General features: G+C 36.1%; 2 protein-coding genes across 2 annotated transcripts; both read left to right on the top strand.

Annotated features, from left to right (window-relative positions):
• The first annotated feature begins 1,258 nt into the window (after nt 1-1,258).
• Nucleotides 1,259-4,293, top strand: LOC137745281 (uncharacterized). The gene is made up of 2 exons (XM_068485211.2): nt 1,259-2,055; nt 3,791-4,293. Exons 1-2 carry the CDS (start codon nt 1,510-1,512, stop codon nt 3,851-3,853), a joined length of 609 nt encoding a protein of 202 aa, XP_068341312.2. The 5' UTR covers nt 1,259-1,509; the 3' UTR covers nt 3,854-4,293.
• A 6,340-nt stretch (nt 4,294-10,633) lies between these two features.
• LOC137745850 (protein TIC 20-II, chloroplastic) lies at nt 10,634-11,539 on the top strand. Its single transcript, XM_068485881.2, has one exon. The coding sequence runs from the start codon at nt 10,697-10,699 to the stop codon at nt 11,333-11,335; it is 639 nt and encodes a 212-aa protein (XP_068341982.2). The 5' UTR covers nt 10,634-10,696; the 3' UTR covers nt 11,336-11,539.
• Nucleotides 11,540-19,577: the final 8,038 nt, after the last annotated feature.

Here is a 19,577-nt window from a genome sequence, read left to right as displayed (position 1 = left end):
TTGGAAGAAACTTTACTTTTCCATGTTTCCTTCCATGTTTTATGCTTCCATGTTTCATGCTTTGCTTTTTTACTTTTCCATGTTTCCTTCCATGTTTTCTGCTTCCATGTTTCATGCTTTGCTTTTTCTTTCTTTATGTTTTGCTTTCCTTTCTTCCGCTCATTTATATGAGATTTCCTTGTACTTGGTTTCACACAATACAAATATAGACATTCAAAATTCAATATGAACTCTGATGAATGTTGTCACTGTTGCACCTTAGATTTATATCTGTACTATTATGTCTAGGAAAGGAAAAGCAAGACAGGAAGAACACCATGATTGAGTTGTACTAATGCGAACCGTAGTCATTTATAAAGTTGTGTATAGAAGCCCATCCATTTCTGATGCATAAATTTCTCTTTGCACAAGTGATGTTCATTGAAACCATACCGGTCTTTTTGTCATTTTCTGCGATTTCCTGTTTGTTAGCTAGGTTAATTCTTAGCCTTAGTCTCATACACTTTAAATTAAGTGAAAACAATGCCTTATTCTTTAATTTTGTTTACATATGTCTGTGGGTGGTAAATATTTCATAGCATCGGTGTGATCTCCTTCAATGTTATGGATTATGTAGACTGATGCTCTTTTTGGATTTCAGTTGAAATCATACACGTTAGCTCATTTGGTTCTCATGTCTATAGATAGTGGTTGTTTGGTATTTATAACATGAAGACGGACTACAATTTTGCGAAGGCGAAGTATATTGAGGGTTTTGTTGAGGTGATAGCATAGCAGAGGCTAACCAATTGAGAATAAGTTGAAAGGAAGACTTGTCGATTGAGATTGTCACTTTTTGATTTTGCATTTTATGTAAACTTAGGGTTTAGAAATCTAAATAAACTAAAATCATTGTGGTTTTCCTGTTCTTGAATACAACTATTTATCAATGTGGACGATCTGCCAAATGTTTCTTATGTATAATCTTGTTCATGTGTTCTATTACAATCAAATTGAATGTTTCTTCTTTTCTGTGTTGACAAGTGATATCCGCGTATTTTTTCTTTGTTTGTTGCCACTCATCAGAATTATTTGGAAGCTGCCATTTTGTTGTATTTATGGCAGCATGGTGCATGTCATCAATATACCATGGGAATTGGTTATACCACGTTGCAGTATTTCAGTGCCACACGTACCCACTTTAGATGGCTCAATTGTCAAGACATGAAAAAGGAACCGAATTGGTTACATATGGAAACACAAACCCAAATTAGCTAGCAATCCAGCCTGCATTCTATAACTTCCCACTTCCAACACAGCACATATTAACACTATTAAAAACACCCCAATGACACACTGTCTTTGTGTCCCCTCCAAAACAAACAAATCAACCAAAACATAAATAAAAAATATCGTTTTCCTCAAAACCTTAAACAATCAGAACCACCCAACAAACACAACAGAAACTCGCTCTCTTCTCTGTCTCTCACGGTCTCACCAGGGATCACAGCACGAGGGTAAGAACGAAAGATGGGTTCTTTCCCCAAATCCCTAATTTCTGAAACATGGGTTTTGATCCTCTGCGTCGTGGTCGTGGCGCTCCTCCTCCCCCTCCCTACCAGCCGATCTCCGTCGTCGAGCATCTACGACCACCTGCGGAAGCAAGGCTTGCCGATTGGCCTTCTCCCCAAGGGCATAACCGACTATTCTCTCAACGGCACCACCGGCGAATTCCGAGTGTTGCTAGAGCAGCCTTGCCACGCCAAGTTCGAGAACCAGGTGCTCTACGATTTTAACGTTTCCGGCTTTCTGTCTTTCGGACGAATCGCCAACTTATCGGGCGTGTCGGCTCAGGAGCTCTTCCTTTGGTTTCCTGTGAAGGGGATCAGAGTCGATGTACCAAGCTCCGGCCTCATTTATTTCGACGTCGGCGTCGTCGACAAGCAGTTCTCTTTGTCCCTCTTCGAATCGCCACCTGATTGCACCGCCGTTGACCCTTCTGATCCCAACTTCAATCCTGCCGTCCAGGACACCAACCACTATTCCTCTTCCCCATCTGGGTCGTCGTCGTTTGAGGTTAATTTCTTATAATCTACTTCGTTTTGTGTCCTGGGGTTTTTTTTGATCTGATTAAGGTTTCCAATTTTAGGATTTACTATGGTCTCATGTTTTTATTTAGGAACAATGTTATGCTTTCTCAGCTAATTCATTAGTTAAAGAAAGAACACACATAATTCGCTGGTTGAAACAATTTGTAAGGAGTGGACAACTAGGCACGAACCAACCGTTAGGGTTTGGGGGTGTGTGTTCAATTGAGATTTTAAGGGATTTTGACGGAGGTATAAGTCCATGCATTTGAGGGGGTTTGGATTGACTTCCATAGACTCCACATGGACTTTGAGTGAATTATACATGGATTTTATTGTCCGAAATTTATTGTAGATTTTAGCGGATTCTAATAGACATGAGCTATTTAGGGCTCATTTGGTAGAAAGGATTAGATTGAGGGGGATAAACCTCTAAATTCAAGGCCTATTGAAAGTAGATGAGAATGATTTTTCATTGTGAGGGGATTAGAAGAGGATTAGACATGAATAAAACTTCTCCCATCTTATCCTCCCACCATGGAGAGGATTGGAATGGATAATGTTTGTTCTTGAGCAATCCTTTTCCTACCTCTAAGTTAGTCACAATTTTTTCATTTCTTTTTTCAACATACCAAACTAGGTCTTAATGATCTGATTTATGGGCGTTTCCATCAGTTTCAAATTTCCAATATCCGGAATGGTGGTGGGCCATCATGTGTGGTGTTGGTGGTAGTAGCATAGGTGGTGGTGGTGGTGGTGGTGGACTAATAAAGTGTACACTAGTATGCAGGGATTTAATTTAGAGGAACATGGGGTGGATTGTAGAATTTCACGTAACTCACAAACTCTGCATAAATTTGAGTCGACTCTTCCAATAACTGGACCTTTTGGGATACGCTTGATTCATGCGTGTAAATATGTAGCACATTCTTCCCTATTAATTTTTTGGGTTTTGTTCCGCCTCCTTTTTCTGTGTCTTATGTCCAGTTGAGTTAAACTTAGAATCCATGTGGAAGATTTCATTCTTGTGAAAGCATTAATACATTTTCAGTAGCTTCTAAAGGTTTGAACAACATTGTTGTTGCTGTAATTGTTGTCTGTCTGTCCCGAGGGTTTGTATTATTCAATATTCATTGAGTATAGAACAATCTTTGAGGTTGAAACTATTTTCAAATGTATATTCATCTTGTGCGATAGACAACTAACATTACAGGAATTTTCATGAAGACAAAAAAAATTCTCGGGACCCAATATGTTACATGAATATACTCTTCTTTTAAAATTTCAAGTTAGTTTGTTTTCTGGCTGGTGATGTTTGTCTTGGTTTCATTTTGAGATTTTCAACTAGTCTGCAATTGCAAGGATTCGTTATAGGGAACCCAAGCAGTATCAATCGGTTGAGGCACTTTGATCTTTGTTTGGATTAGTATTTACCTATTATTTTCTCTTTCTCCTCTCATTTAACTTCTTTATGTCGATATTTTGGGTGGTTTGAGAAATATCTATTCTTCACTTTGTCAACTGTTGGTAGACGAGATTTAATATATAGAGGCATGTAAAATTCTAAGTGGATGTGTGTAAGTTTATGATGTGATTCTTGTTTTTATGGATTATGAAATTTCACTAATTATCACGCCGCCACTTGATGTTTCCTTGCCACTTCCAATTAAATTTTTTGTGTCTGATAGAGCTGGTGCTAAAGTTGTTGAATATTAAATTTGCAGAATGAATCACTGAATCTTGGGTATGGAGTTGGTCGGAGAAGTGAGCTGAGGGCCGATTCTTAGGTTGTGGAGGCGGAGATATGATTGAAGTTAACTCAATCAACTCTGGGGTCTTCTATATGATTTTACTGCTCCTCTTTTCTCTGAAGTGGATGTCAAAGGTTCTAGTTTGGCAGGTCCTAAGCTTTAAGTACGTGTGCTTGGTTGCTTGCTATGTTGTATGTATATGTTGGCCGGGTACTTGTGTCTTTGCGGGGAAAATTAGAACAATTTTGGTAAAGACGGGAGTGAATATGGAAGAGGCAATGAAGATAGGGTGAGACAGGGAGAGATGGGATCATGGGTGACTAATTTTCTTGAAATGTGTGCCAATTACTCTATTGTCTAAGTTTTACATATTGTAGATACAATGACATGAGTTCTGGATTGAGTTTCTGTTGTAAATGATGTGGGTGAAAAACTTGATTTCTTTTGTGATAATATATGTTGAGATTTTTTGGTTCCTTTGCTTGGCATGATATGTTTGCATTTTCCCTTCCTTTGTTATACGTATTCCCTTCTGTCTTTTGTCTATACATTTTGTAGCTTTACTTATGAAAATTTTGGTACTGAACTCATTGATTATTCAAGTTGAGAGCTTGAAACTGTAGTATTATAAGAGTTGGATAAACATAGGGAGATCAATATTATTGTACCACATTGTGTATCACTGTCTCATCTTTATTAGTAGTGTTAATGGAGGGTCTTTTCAACCCCGATAGCCCCATAAGTACATAGCCTATAGGAACATAGGTCTAGAGGAACACAGGTCGAAAGGAAAGTCAATGTCCAATGAGCATGGAAAAGTAAAGTCGACCACTTCAAGAAGCCTATAGCCTCAGAAAGTCCTGTCAACAATCAAGTCGAGCACTTCCTCATAAAGTGCTTTTCGAGCACCAAAGGTCAAGTTGGCGACTAACAACTTTAAGGCACGATATCCTAAGAACAGAAGGGGCAAACTTAGTTAGATGTCAATATCAAAGCATGTAGTGGCCAGACAAGGGAACAAGGACCAAGAAACACAATGGACGTAACTCAGTTTGAGGGGTGAACCACATAAGTCGTGTGTCTATTATCATTTGTTTACAAAGCTGAAGACCATCAAGGACAAACATTCAACTCATTCAACCTTTGTTAGCTTAATTAGTTTTGAGCGTTAATAGTTTGGCGCTGTCTGTGGGGATAAGCATTCAACTTGGTTGCGTGTTACTACTAAACAAATCTAAGAACACTCTGTGGCAGAGCGTTGTACACATTATCTGACGAGCATGACAAGTAAAAGAAAGAAAGAAATCCCTAGCCAATGACCCCTTAGAGGAAAATGATAGCTGAGAAGGCCAAACTATCCAGTTTGGAGGAAAAAATAAAGATCATCCTAGCCGATATGGGAGAAATGAACGAGGTAGGAAACCTCCATGCTCAGAACACTCTTTTCCAAAAGAAGCACGTCAACCTCTTATAAATGATCAACCAGATTAACGAGAGAATAAAAAGCACTTCTCGACAAGGTGTAGATCACCTCGGTGGCCAAATGGATGTCGACCATTTTTCCATTAAATGTGGAAAGTAGGGTGAGGACGCTCGTGAGGTCATCAATCGAGGAAAAGCCTAAGTAGAGGAAGACACCAAGGAGAATGAAGCATGAGTCGTCGAGTTGGTAGTCCATAACTCAAACGAGAAACCCAGAGGTGCCCCAATCTACGATCCACTTTGAAATAAGTAATGGGTGAAAAGATAAAGAGTGTATGAGATCGGTTGGGGGAAATTGAGAAGGCCTCTAGACCCAAGAACCCATATTACTCTGAGGAATAAGTGCCCTTCCATTTTTCAAGGCCTTGCTTAATAAGTCGAAGAATGGTGATGCCACGTCTTTCACGATGCAAGCTACAAAGGCTTATCGACCTGTACGACCACCTAGTCGCCTTCATCTATGCAATGGAGGGTCATGAGAATAACGACGGCACCAAGTGTTGTCTAGTCCCTAACACCTTAAGGGGGCGTTTGTTTGCCCTCACTGAGTTAGACTGGACTGGACTGGACTAGCTATTAGTCCAATACCGTGTTTGTTCCATGCTGGGACTAACATTAATGAGACTAAAGGGGACTAGCATGGACAAAACCCTTCACTAAGAGGTCTTAACGAGACCCCCCAATAACCATGGGACTAGCTAAGACTATCTTTTCTTTCTCGTCCTCGTCATGCTCAACGACCACTCCCGACAGACTCCTTGTCATCTCCGGTCACCTAGATCAATCATTAACTTTCCGACTCTCTTTTAGATCCATTTCACAACCAACTTTCATATAAAATATACAAAATTAAAGCTGGGAGCGACAAGATTACGATTCTACCTGAATCAAGGCCAAACTGTGGTCGAATGTGGCCGGAAAATGGCCTGGAAGTCTCGGCCTGTTTGGGCTTCTTCAAATCCATGACAGATTCGAGCATGCAAAGCTAAGATCTCGGTCCAGGGATGGTGATGAATTTTTTGGCGATGCTAACTTCATCCAATTTAACGAAGGTTGGCTGGAAAACACATCGGGAAACCTGCAACTCGTCGGAAAAATTGGAGCCGTGAGGTTCCGTTCGAACAACGCATAGCTAGAAAGGAAGGGAGGACAGAGAAATAGAGACTGGAATCGATAAGGAGTTTGACCATGAATGAGAAAGAGACATGAATTGAGAGGTCTAAGAGGAAAAAAAGAGGGAGAGGGTGGGACGAAGAACTAAGAGAAGAGGAAGAGAGTGGGACGAAAATGGTAGGAAAAGATGGAGAAAAAGATAAGATCATAATAAAATATTAATAATTTATATATTAAATAATATAATATTAGAATTTGTTATTATCCAGCTTCTTAGTCCAATACTGCACCAAACGCTTCATTAAGTTAGTCCAGTTTAGTCTAGTCTAAGCCAGTCCAGCTTAGTCCTTGAAGCTAATCCAGTCCGAGATAGTCCGACGTAACAAACGCCCCCAGAGTGGCAACATGAGACTGGTTTAAACATATTCCCCCAGGATCGATCACATCCTTTTCCAAGTTCAGGCAAGTTTTTCTTGATAATTATATAATTATTTCTAAGAGACAATATACATCGACTGACTGTGGCCATAGTAAAGCAAGCTCTTGGTCAGTCCTTGAGGGATTACATATCTTGTTTCAATAATGAGTATGCTAGGTGCAAATGTTGCCATTGCCTACCAGGCTTTGATGAGAGGATTTGCTAACGGGGATTTCAATTTTCACTTGAACAGAAAATCCTTTCGTGACCTTCAAAGACTTACTCAGAGAACCCATTTGTTATTCCAAGGCCAAGTTGCTAAACATAAAGATCCTTGATTGTACGACCAACCCAGCGTTTGGCCTAAGCCTCTCTAGGCGAAGATGAGCAGAAGAACCGAGTGCTTGCTTCTTGGCGGTCAAAGTATTAAAGTTGCTTGCAATTAGGCTTTTGTCGGCCAACCTTCCCCCGTGAGGGTTGGAGGAATCTTGTGGTACATTTCCTATAAAAAGGTCGTGACCACTCGATGAGGCGTCTGGCCCTTCACGATCGACTAACTTATTCCGAGCTTTTCCCTATCACCTGACGAGTGATCTTTTCGGCCTCCGTGTTCATTTTAGCCATCTCCCCCTCTATGGGACAAAGGTCAACTATAAGTACATAAGGTGAATAAAATGACGAAGGTATTAAGGCTCGTTATGAACATAAGTTATGGGAATAAATAGAAAAAAGAAAAGATAACGGCAAGTGTCGGGGTCCAGCATGGTTTACCTAGTAGAAGATTGTGGCATCTAGACGACGATCGGTATTGCATCGGTTGAAAGCTCTTCCGAACATAAAAAGGTGATCATCGCTAGTTGAAGCCCTCATCTTGTGAGAAAGAAACCTTTTTCGGCCAGTCTTCTACAATAAACAGAGAAAAAAATATATATAGAAGACATTTAAGACAGGAACCGCCAAGTTGCCACTTATGTCGTTTCTTACCCTTCACCCTAAAACTCTTGGTGACCCGAGCACCTATCACATCATCCTTGCAAAGCTCTCCAGTTTCCGCCAATGAGGAATTAGTTCTCCTTGTACGGTCTCTGGTTGGAGGGATTGTCAGCTAAAAGCAAGCACGGGTCGAGCACGTGACAGAACTCGACCTGACCAGAACTATTTCTTAGCTTATAACAGTGTTTGACCAGGCTGAGACTGGCTTTGTCTGATGGTGCTTTTTCTGGAGCACATACATGCTAAGGAAAAAACAAATGGCGTTCGAGTTGAGTTGGTGTGGAGCTAGGCTTATATGAGCAAGAACTCTATGAAGAAGGGGTGGAGAGGCAATTGAACACATGACTTGAAAAGTTCATCAGAAAAGGCCTTGTTGTGTACTTTTATGAGCAAGCGAAAGATAACCAAAGTACAAATATCAGCGTCATAAGTGAAAACGAAAAAACAAACAATCTCTAAATAAAAACACAAGAGATTAACGTGGTTTGACGTAAAGCCTAAGTCCACGAGCGAAGCACGTCAAGGAATTTCACTAAAAAAATGGAGATTACAAAAAAGTGTTTAAACTTTCACAACCCAAGTCCCACAAATTACAAACTCTAAACCAAACAAGTATAGAACCCAACAAACTGATAATTTTCTCCCAAATTGCTATCTGACTCTCAGATTCATAAATTGATTGTCACCAAATTGCTAAATGAACAAGCCATGAATTTACCACACACTCTCGAGTCCAAATGGTGACCTCTATCCAAAACTAAAAGAGAAAAATATATGTAAACCATGGTGAGGCGCACAAAATGTACTAACCCTATGATCCTATTAATGATGAATATGGCTTAGGTTACAATGAGAATCCTAATTATAATTGGGAGTAAATACAAATCTAAACAAATAGGTAATTAACAAAATCTATTCACCAAACAAATAATTCAATCAAGAAGTCAAATCCAAACCCAATAGGACCAAAACAAAATAGGTAATACAAACTTAATTTCTAAACCATCCTGATTTTGAGCTGTAAATCACAACAAACTCCACCTCGACGAGAAATCAACTAACTTCCAAATCAAATACACACTTCCAATTGGGATACCAAAATACAAACGTAAACATGCACCAAATTCCCTTGAAAATTGACCTCCACCACGACTCAAAAAATCCAAAAGTCTTCAAAACTTGAAATGTTCTCCAACAAATTCATTACGGAAACTAATAGATACGAGCCAAAAGAACTATGCAAAGCTCGAATAAGCAAACCAAAAATTTGAATTAGCACTTCACCAATGTCTTGAACATCAAGCTATACCTTATGACAATATAGTGTGAACAATCATGCCTCAAATCTAGCCAAAGGAAAAGATTCTCCTAAATTGCTCTCTAACTCTTAGATTCACAAATTGACTCTTACCAAATTGTTAAACAAATGAGCCGTGATTTTTTCACACTTACAACTCCAAACGGTGGCCTCCACCACTAAGTCATAAAGGATGCCTTACCCTACTCTACGAACTAAACTAGCCGGATTTGGTCTCCATTGACGTTAGTGGCAACCCACACCATAAAATTCATAATGTTGTCCAAACCATAGCTAACTATATCAAAGGAAAAACAAAAGAAAAAAGTACAAGCACAAGGAGCTAACCTGAGAGAATTTAGAGAAAGAGGTTTGAGGCTTGTAACTGGTAAGACTTAGGTCACAGGAAATGGTCCGGGTTCGACAAAGTTTCAGTTGAAGAAGGCAGAATGAAGTAGGAATTCCACCAGAAGGAATGGATTTATATAGCCCAGAGCACACAATCTCAGTTGTTGGTAAAAAAAAGCACCAATACGACTAGATCCTGACGTGGAGGCCCACTTACTCAATCTTTGAAGCAAAGGGAATGTGAAACAACTTCACGAGTTATGAGGTCACGCCTGTCTATTGCACCTTAAATACAGGGCCACCTTGATTCCGCCACTCACCTGCAATGGACATGTGCTCCAAGCACGTGTTCTTAACAGCACTAGCTCTTGACTCATGAGTCTGGCGATTGATAGGATTCTAATCCAAGTGATCACAAATGAAGAAGCCAATCACTGAAGGCACCCTATACTGGGAAGGCTACACAACACCCAGGTGCCACCCTTAAACCCCGATTGACCTATGCAACTCCCTGCCTAAGAAAAATCCTTGGACAAGGAGTTGAGAGACTTGTTAACAGGGGCCTATCCGACCCCAACAAATCCAAAGGAACACAGGTTCAAAGGAAAGTCGAGGTCCAATAAGCATGGAAAAGTGAAGCTGAGTGCTTCATGAAGCCCATGGCCTCGGAGCGTCCTCTTAGCAATCAAGCCCATGACCTATTCTAGCCAAGATCTACTTGTAACCATGTCCCCAAATTTATCCAAGAAACTCAGTGGACGTAGTCCAATTTTGAAGGAGAACCATTTAAGTAGTGTCTATGATCATTTGTTTGCAAAGCCCAAGTCCAACAAGGAGAAACATTCAACTCATTCAACCTTTGTTAGCCACACCAGTTTTGAGAACAAAGGAAATGATTTACATAAAATGTATTCGTCACCACCTAACGTCCTAATCAAATAATGTATTACTAATGTTGAGTTTTTCCATGATTAAACCGGGATGCCACAATGGCTGTGAAACCTTCCAATTAGAGGCGGTACAGTTTTGTACAAAATAATATCGTCTCTGTTCCATTTTACCGTCAAAGATTGTCCATCAAACAAGCTCAACTTGGGCCTCAGTTTCCAGCCCAATAAAGTGACAATTAAAACATCCAAGCCCAATTCTCAAATCTTTCTCTCATTTTCACTTTTGATTTTCTCACACCACACGACACAAACAACCCCAAACCTGGCAGCTAGCAGCTATGGCCTTTCTCCTCCAACTCTCCGCCACCCCCAAAACCCTAATCCCCAAATCTTACGTTCCCTCCTCCGCGTCGCGCGCTTTCCCCTCAACCCTCTCCACCCGGTCACTCTCCTTCCCTCAACTTGTCAGCCGAAAATCCAAACCCAAATCCTCCGCCATCACCTGCAGCACACCGACCCCCGCCACGGATCGATTGATCTCCGCTGTCGCTTACACCCTCCCTTTCTTCAACTCCCTCCAGTATGGACGTTACCTGTTTATCCAATTCCCCAAATTGGGCCTCCTCTTCGAACCCTTGATCCCCTTGCTGAGCCTCTATCGGTCGATGCCGTACTCGAGCTTCGTGGCCTTCTTTGCCCTCTACCTGGGCGTTGTCAGAAACCCAAGCTTCAACCACTACGTGCGGTTCAACGCGATGCAGGCGGTGACGCTGGACGTCCTGTTGGTACTGCCGCTGCTGCTCCAGAGGATTTTCAGTCCGGGTCGGGCCGGGTTGGGGTACAAGCTCATGGTTTGGGGGCATAATGGTATTTTCGTGTTCAGCGTTTTCTGCTTCGTTTATGGTTTGGTTAACTGCATTTTGGGTCGGACTCCGTACCTGCCCTTTGTTGCTGATGCCGCCGGCCGGCAGCTCTAAAAAATCACAACTTTTCCAATTTTGGTCCGGCTTTTGTGTTGTATAATTTCGTTTCATAATTTTATTTGCTTAATTGTATAACCGATTTCAATTCCAGTTTTGGTCGGTTGATTTGTTTGGTGGTGCATTTCTTATCTTGGCAACTTAATTAATTAAGAGGTCTAAGGATTGATATTTGAAAATAATAACCTTGTTAACTTAAAACATTGTTTGTAAAATTGACTATTTTTATTATTTTGCGAAATATTTTTTATGAGCATGTTGTTGACGACTTGTATGGCATTTTTAATAGAAAATTAAAGTAACGAGGCTCGAAACATTATTAAAATCAGGTTGCGGGGTAGGTGGGATGGGGTGGGTCATGTTTTTGGTGAAAAATACATATTTTTTATTTTTGCAAAATATTTTTCGTGAGCATTAAGGAAAACTTTATAAGGCATTTGGAAGCGATTTTACGGTGTATTGAGTAATAAATGTATATTTGGTATAATATTTAAGCCGAAAACAGAGAAAACAAGTGAAAAAAATAGCAGTGAGGCTCAAAACATTGTTGAAATAGGGTTTCACCTTAAAGAATATCAACAGAAAGTCTTTCTTTAATTTTCAAGACTTTACAGTGAGGAGGAGGTGAAAATAAATAGGATGAATAATGATCTATCCATGTACGAATTGGCAAAATCAAATAAAAACTGTGAGTGTGTTAACCCATGTTTTTGTTAAAAATAATTTTTTTTATATTTTATTTTCGCGAAATATTTCTGTGAGCATTAAGAAAAACTTCACATTGAGGTGAAGCTGAAAATAAATAGATTGAACGGTGAATTATGTACGAATTTACAAAACCGACTAAAAGTTGTGAGTGTGTTAACCCACGTTTTTTTGTCAAAAATGCAAATTTTTATTTTTGTGAAATATTTTCCGCGGGCATTGAGGAAAACTTTATAAGGTGTTTGGAAGCGGGTTTATGATTTATTGAGCAATAAATGTATACTTAGTAGAATATTTAAGACGAAAACTTAAAAAATAAGTGAAAATACAATAGTGATGACCAAAACATTGTCAAATGGGGTTCCACCCTCAAGAATCCAACGGAAAGTCTTACCTTAATTTTCAAAATTTCATGGTGAGGCGAAGATGAAAACAAACATATTGAACGATGATTTATTTACGAATTTGTAAAACTGACTAAAAATCGTGAGTATTAACCCACGTTTTTTTTTGGTCAAAAATGAAATTTTTTATTTTTGTGAAATATTTTCCGCAAGCATTAAGGAAAACTTTATAAGGTGTTTGGAAGCGGTTTTAGGATTTATTGAGCAACAAATGTATACTTAGTAGAATATTTAAGCCGAAAACTGAAAAAATAAGTGAAAAATACAATAGTGAGGACCAAAACATTGTCAAATGGGGTTCCACCCTCAAGAATTCCAATGAAAAGTCATACCTTAATTTTCAAAATTTCACAATAAGGTGAAGGTGGGAACAAATAGTATGAACGATGATTTATGTATGAATTTGTAAAACCGACTACAATTCGTGAGTGTTAACCCACTTTTTTTGGTCAAAAATGAAATTTTTTATTTTTGTAAATATTTTCCGCGAGCATTAAGGAAAACTTTTTAAGGTGCTTGGAAGCAGTTTTATGATTTATTGAGCAACAAATATATACTTAGTAGAATATTTAGGTCAAAAACTGAAAAAATAAGTGAAAATTACAATAGCAAGGACCAAAACATTGTCAAGTGGATTCCACCCTCAAGAATCTCTACAGAAAGTTTCCCCTTAATTTTCAAAACTTCCCATAGAGGCGAAGGTGAAAATAAATAAATTGAATGGTGATTTATGTACGAATTTGCAAAACAGACTAAAAAGCATGAGTGTTAACCCACGTTTTTTGGTCAAAAATGAAAAATTTTATTTTTGAGAAATATTTTCCGTGAGCATTAAGGAAAATATTAGAAGGTGTTTGGAAGCAGTTTTATGATTTATTGAGCAACAAATGTGTACTTAGTAGAATATTTAAGCCAAAAACTGAAAAAATAAGTGAAAAATACAATAGTGAATACCAAAACATTGTCAAATGGGGTTCCACCGTTAAGAATCACAACATAAAGTCTTGCCTTAATTTTCAAAATTTCACGATGAGGCGAAGGTAAGAACAAATAGTTTGAATGATGATTTATGTACGAATTTGTAAAACCGACTAAAAATTGTGAGTGTTGTTAACCTACGTTTTTTTGGTCAAAAATGAAATTTTTTATTTTTGTAAATATTTTCTGTGAGCATTAAGGAGAACTTTTTAATGTGTTTGGAAGTGTTTTTATGATTTATTGAGCAACAAATGTATTCTTAGTAGAATATTTAAGCCGAAAACTGAAAAAATGAGTGAAAAATACAATAGTGAGAACCAAAACATTGTCCAATGGGGTTCCGCCCTCAAGAATCTCAATGAAAGGTCTCACCTTAATTTTCAAAACTTCACATTGAGGTGAATGTAAAAATAAATAGATTGAACGGTGATTTATGTACAAATTTGCAAAACTGACTAAAAGTCGTGAGTTAACCCACGTTTATTGGTCAAAAATGATAAAATTTACTTTTGAGAAATATTTTTCGCGAGCATTAAGGAAAACTTTATAAGGTGTTTGGAAGCAGTTTTATGATTTATTGAGTAACAAATGTATACTTAGTGGAATATTTAAGCCAAAAACTGAAGAAAGAAAAAGTGAAAAATACAATAGTGAGGACTAAAACATTGTCAAATAGGGTTCCACCCTCAAGAATCTCAATGGAAAGTCACACCTTAATTTTCAAAACTTCACATTGAGGTGAAGGTGAAAATAAATAGATTGAACGGTGATTTATGTACGAATTTGCAAAGCCGACTAAAAGCTGTGAATGTTAACCCACGTTTTTTTGGTCAAAAATGAAATTTTTTATTTTTGTGAAATATTTTCCACGAGTTTTAAGGAAAACTTTGTAAGGTGTTTGGAAGTGGTTTTATGATTTATTGAGCAACAAATGTATGGAATATTTAAGCCAAAAACTGAAAGAAGTAAGTGAAAAATACTATAGTGAGGACCAAAACATTGACAAATGGGGTTCCACCCTCTAGAATCTCAATGGAAAGTCTCACTTTAATTTTCAAAACTTCACATCCAGGCGAAGGTGAAAATAAATTCATGGAACAGTCATTAATGTACGAATTTGCAAAAATGCAAAAAAAAAAATTCTTGAAATATTTTTAGTAGGCATTAAGGAAAATTTATAAGGCATTTGGTAGCGGATTTGCGATTTATTGAGCAACAAATATATATTTAGTAGGTTATTTAATTTGAAAACAAAAAAAAAAAAGTGGAATATATAGCAATGAGGCCCAAAACATTGTTAAAATTGGGTTCGACCTTGAAGAATATCACCGGAAAGTATTACTTTGAGTTTTTAACTTCATGTTGAAGCGAATCTAAAAATAAATTGTTTAAACGACGATTTATGTACAAATTTGTAAAAACAAACTAAAAAACATGAGTGTAAACCCACGTTTTTTTTGCCAAAAATGCAAATTTTTTATTTTTGTGAAATATTTTCCGTGAGCATTAAGGAAAATTTTATAAGGCATTTGGAAGCGGATTTACGATTTATTGAGCACCGAATATATATTTAGTAGGTTATTTAAGTCGAAAACTAAAAAAATAAGCGAAAATATATAGTAGTGAGGCGCAAAACATTGTTTAAATGGGGTTCCACCCTCAAGAATATATTTAGTATTTGCATGAAAAAATATATTTTGAAGAATATGAGTTTGATAGTTTGTTGTTATAGTAAGAGAACTAAAACAAACATAAGCAAAAAACTAAAACTAAAAAACTAAAAAGGAAAATTTGAAAGGTGTTCGATAGGAAGCTAACGATTCATACATGGAACTATTGCTAATACACTAACGACAGTTACGTGGAAAATCGGTAGCAAAGTACTGATTGTATCCTTTTCTATTTCATTTATTTATTTGAAAGCAAGTTTACGATTTATTGAGCAATAAATGTATATTTAGTAGACTATTTAAGTCGAAAACTATAAAAATAAGTGAAAAATATGGTAGGGAGGCCCAAAACATTGTTAAAATGGCGTCCCACCCTCAAGAATATAACAAAAAGTATTACTATAATCTTCAAACTTCATAGTGAGGTGAAGGTGAAAAATTAACAATGATTTATGTACGAAGTTGTAGAAACTGACTATGTGGGATGTTACACATTTGGAAGTGGATTTACGATTTATTGAGCAAAAAATGTATATTTAGTAGACTATTTAAATCGAAAACAAAAAAAATAAAGGAAAAATGAAGTAGTGAGGCCAAAACATTGTTAAAATTGCGTTCCACCCATAAGAATATAACGTAAAGTATTACTATAATTTTCAAACTTCATGGTGAGGTGAAGGTAAAAATAAATAGTTTGTACGACGATTTATGTATGAATTTGTAAAAACTAACTAAAACCAATCAGTGTGTACTCATGTTTTTTGTTAAAAAATGCAAATTTTTTATTTTTGCTAAATATTTTCTGTGAGCATTAAGGAAAATTTTACAAGCCATTTGGAAGTGGATTTACGATTTATTGAGCAACAAATGTATATTTAGTAGAGTATTTAAGTCAAAAACTTAAAAAATAAGTGAAAAATATAGTTGTGAGGCCCAAAACATTGTTAAAATAAGGTTCCACCCTCAAGAATGTTAACAAAAAGTATTACTTTAATTTTCAAACTTAACGGTGAGGCGAAGGTGAAAATAAATAGCTTGAACAACGATTTATGTACAAATTTGTAAAAACTGCCAAAAAACCGTGAGTGTAACACCCATGTTTTTTTGTCAAAAAGGAAAATTTTTTATTTTCACAAAACATTTTTCATGAGCATTAAGGAAAATTTGATAGGCATTTGGAAGCAGATTTACGATTTATTGAGCAACAAATGTATATTTAGTAGATTATTTGTGTCGAAAACTAAAAAAATAAGGGAAAAAATATAGTTGTGATGCCCACAACATTGTTAAAATTGGGTTCCACCCTCAAGAATGCAACAAAAAGAAGTACTATAATTTTTAAACATCACGGTGAGGTGAATGTAAAAATAAATAGTTTGAATGACGATTTTTTTACGAATTTGAAAAAACTGACCAAAAACAATGAATGTTAACACACGTTTTTTTTTCAAAAATGGAAAATTTTTTTTTCTCGAAAAATTTTCCGGGGGCATTAAGGTAAATTTTATAAGGCATATTCACAATTTATTGAGCAACAAATGAATATTTAGTAGACTATTTAAATCGAAAACTAAAAAAATAAGTGAAAAATATAGTAGCGAGTCCTAAAGCATTGTTAAAATGGGGTTCCACCCTCAAGAATATAACAAGAAGTACTACTATAATTTTCAAACTTCACGATTAGGCGAAGGTGAAAATAAATAGTTTGAACGACGATTTATGTACGAATTTGTAAAAATCGACTAAAAACTGTGAGTGTTAACCCACGTTTTTTGTAAAAATATGCAAATATTTTGTTTTTGTGAAATATTTTGCGTGAGCATTAAGGAAAATTTTATAAGGTAGTTGGCAGTGGATTTATGATTTATTGAGCAACAAATGGATATTTAGTAGACTATTTAAGGCGAAAACTAAAAAAATAAGTGAAAAATATAGTAGTGAGGCCTAAAACATTGTTAAAATTAGGTTCCTCGCTCCAGAATATTAACGGAAAGTATTATTTTATTTTTCAAACTTCATAGTGGGGCGAAGGTGAAAATAAATAGTTTGAACGACGATTTATGTACGAATTTGAAAAAATCGACTAAAAACTATGAGTGTTAACCCATGTTTTTTTTTTGTCAAAAATGAAAATTTTTTATTTTCGCAAAATATTTTCTGTGAACATTAAGCAAAATTTATAAAGCATTTGGAAGTGGTTTTACGACTTATTGAGCAACAATTGTATATTTAGTAGACTATTCAAAACGAAAACAAAAAAAATGAGTGAAAAATATAGTAGTAAGGCCCAAAACATTGTTAAAATGGGGTTCCACCATCAAGAATATAACAAAAAGTATTACTATAATTTTCAAATTTCAAGGTAAGGTGAAGGTGAAAATAAATAGTTTTAAGGACAATTTATGTACGAATTTGTAGAAACTAACTAAAAACCATGAGTATTAGCCCACGTTTTTTTCGTCAAAAGTGCAAAGTTTTTATTTTCGCGAAATATTCCGTGAACATTAAGGAAAATTTTATAAGGCATTTGGAAGCGGATTTACGATTTATTGAGCAACAAATGTATATTTAGTAGACTATTTACGTCGAAAACTAAAAAAATAAGTGAAAAATATAGTAGTGAGCCCAAAATATTGTTAAAATGGGGTTCCGCCCTCAACAATATTAAAAGAAAGTATTACTTTAATATTCAAACTTCACAGTGAGGTGAAGGTGAAAATAAAGAGTTTGAACGATGATTTATGTACGACTTTGTAAAAACTGACAAAAAAGCGTGAGTGTTAACCCACTTTTTTGTCAAAAATGCAAATTTTTTATTTTCGCAAAATATTTTCCATGAGTATTAAGAAAAATTATCATAAGGCATTTAGAGGCGGATTTACGATTTATTGTGCATAATTAGTAGACTATTTAAGTCGAAAACTAAAAAAATGAGTGAAAAGTGTAGTAGGGAGGCCCAAAACATTGTTAAAATGGGGTTCCACCCTCAAGAACATAACAAAAAGTGTTACTATAATTTTCAAATTTCACAGTGAGGCGAAGGTGAATAGTTTGAACGACGATTTATGTACGAATTTGTAAAAACCAACAAAAAACCGTGAATGTTAACCCTTTTTTTATGCAAATATTATATTTTCGTGAAACATTTTTTGTAAGCATTAAGGAAAATTTATAAGGCAGTTGGAAGCGGACTTTAAGATTTTTTTGAGCAACAAATGTATATTTAGTAGACTATTTAAGTCGAAAGCCCAAAATATTGTTAAAATTGGGTTGCACCCTCAAGAATATAACGGAAAGTATTACTATAATTTTCAAACATCATGGTGAGGCGAAGTTGAAAAGAAATAGTTTGAACGACGATTTATGTATGAATTTGAAAAAACTGTGAGTGTTAACCCACGTTTTTTTGGTCCAAAATGAAATTTTTTTATTTTTGTGAAATATTTTCCATGTGTTTTAAGGAAAACTATATAAGGTGTTTCGAAGCGAGTTTATGATTTATTGAGCAGCAAATGTATACTTAGTGGAATATATAAGCCACACACTAAAAGAAGTAAGTGAAAAATACTATAGTGAGGACCAAAACATTGTCATATGGGGTTCCACCCTCAAGAATCTCAATGGAAAGTCTCACCTTAATTTTCAAAACTTCATATTCAAGTGAAGGTGAAAATAAATTGATTGAACGGTGATTTATGTACGAATTTGCAAAACTGACTAAAAGCCATAAGTGTAAACCCTTGTTTTTTGGGTGAAAAATGAAAACTTTTATTTTTGTGAAATAGTTTCCACGAGCATTAAGGAAAACTATATAAGGTGTTTGGAAGCGGTTTTATGATTTATTGAGCAACAAATGTATACTTAGTAGAATATTTAAGTCGAAAACTAAAAAAATAAGTGAAAAATAGAATTGTGAGGACCAAAACATTGTCAAATGGGGTTCCACCCTAAAGAATCTCAACAGAAAGTCTTCTCTTACTTTTCAAACTTTCACGATGAGGCGAAGGTGAAAACAAATAGATTGAACGAATGATTTATGTACGAATTTGTAAAACCGACTAAAAATCGTGAATATCCATGTTTTTTTGGTCAAAAATGTAAATTTGTATTTTTGTGAAATATTTTCCGCGAGCATTAAGGAAAACTTTATTAGGTGTTTGGAAGTGGTTTTATGATTTATTAAGCAACAAATGTATACTTAGTAGAATATTTGAGCAGAAAACTAAAAAAGAAAAAAATATGTGAAAAATACAATAATGTGGACCAAAAACTGTCAAATGGGGTTCCACCCTCAAGAATCTCAATGGAAAGTCTCATCTTAATTTTCAAAACTCCACATTGAGGTGAAGCTAAAAAAAAATAGGTTGAACAGTGATTTATGTACGAATTTGCAAAACCGACTAAAAGCAGTGAATGTTAATCCACGTTTTTTTGGTCAAAAATGAAGATTTTTATTTTTGCAAAATGTTTTCTGTGAGCATT

The sequence above is a fragment of the Pyrus communis genome, chromosome 12, assembly GCF_041283825.1.
Source record: "Pyrus communis isolate YQ-2024b chromosome 12, ASM4128382v1, whole genome shotgun sequence".
NCBI lineage: Eukaryota > Viridiplantae > Streptophyta > Magnoliopsida > Rosales > Rosaceae > Pyrus > Pyrus communis.
This window is presented reverse-complemented; position numbering and strand designations above follow the sequence as displayed.

Coding starts and splice junctions, on each gene's coding strand:
- LOC137745850 (XM_068485881.2), top strand. CDS start 10,697: ATGGCCTTTCTCCTCCAACTCTCCGCCACCCCCAAAACCCTAATCCCC.
- LOC137745281 (XM_068485211.2), top strand. CDS start 1,510: ATGGGTTCTTTCCCCAAATCCCTAATTTCTGAAACATGGGTTTTGATC. Junction 2,056..3,790: donor CTGGGTCGTCGTCGTTTGAG/GTTAATTTCTTA, acceptor TTAAATTTGCAG/AATGAATCACTGAATCTTGG.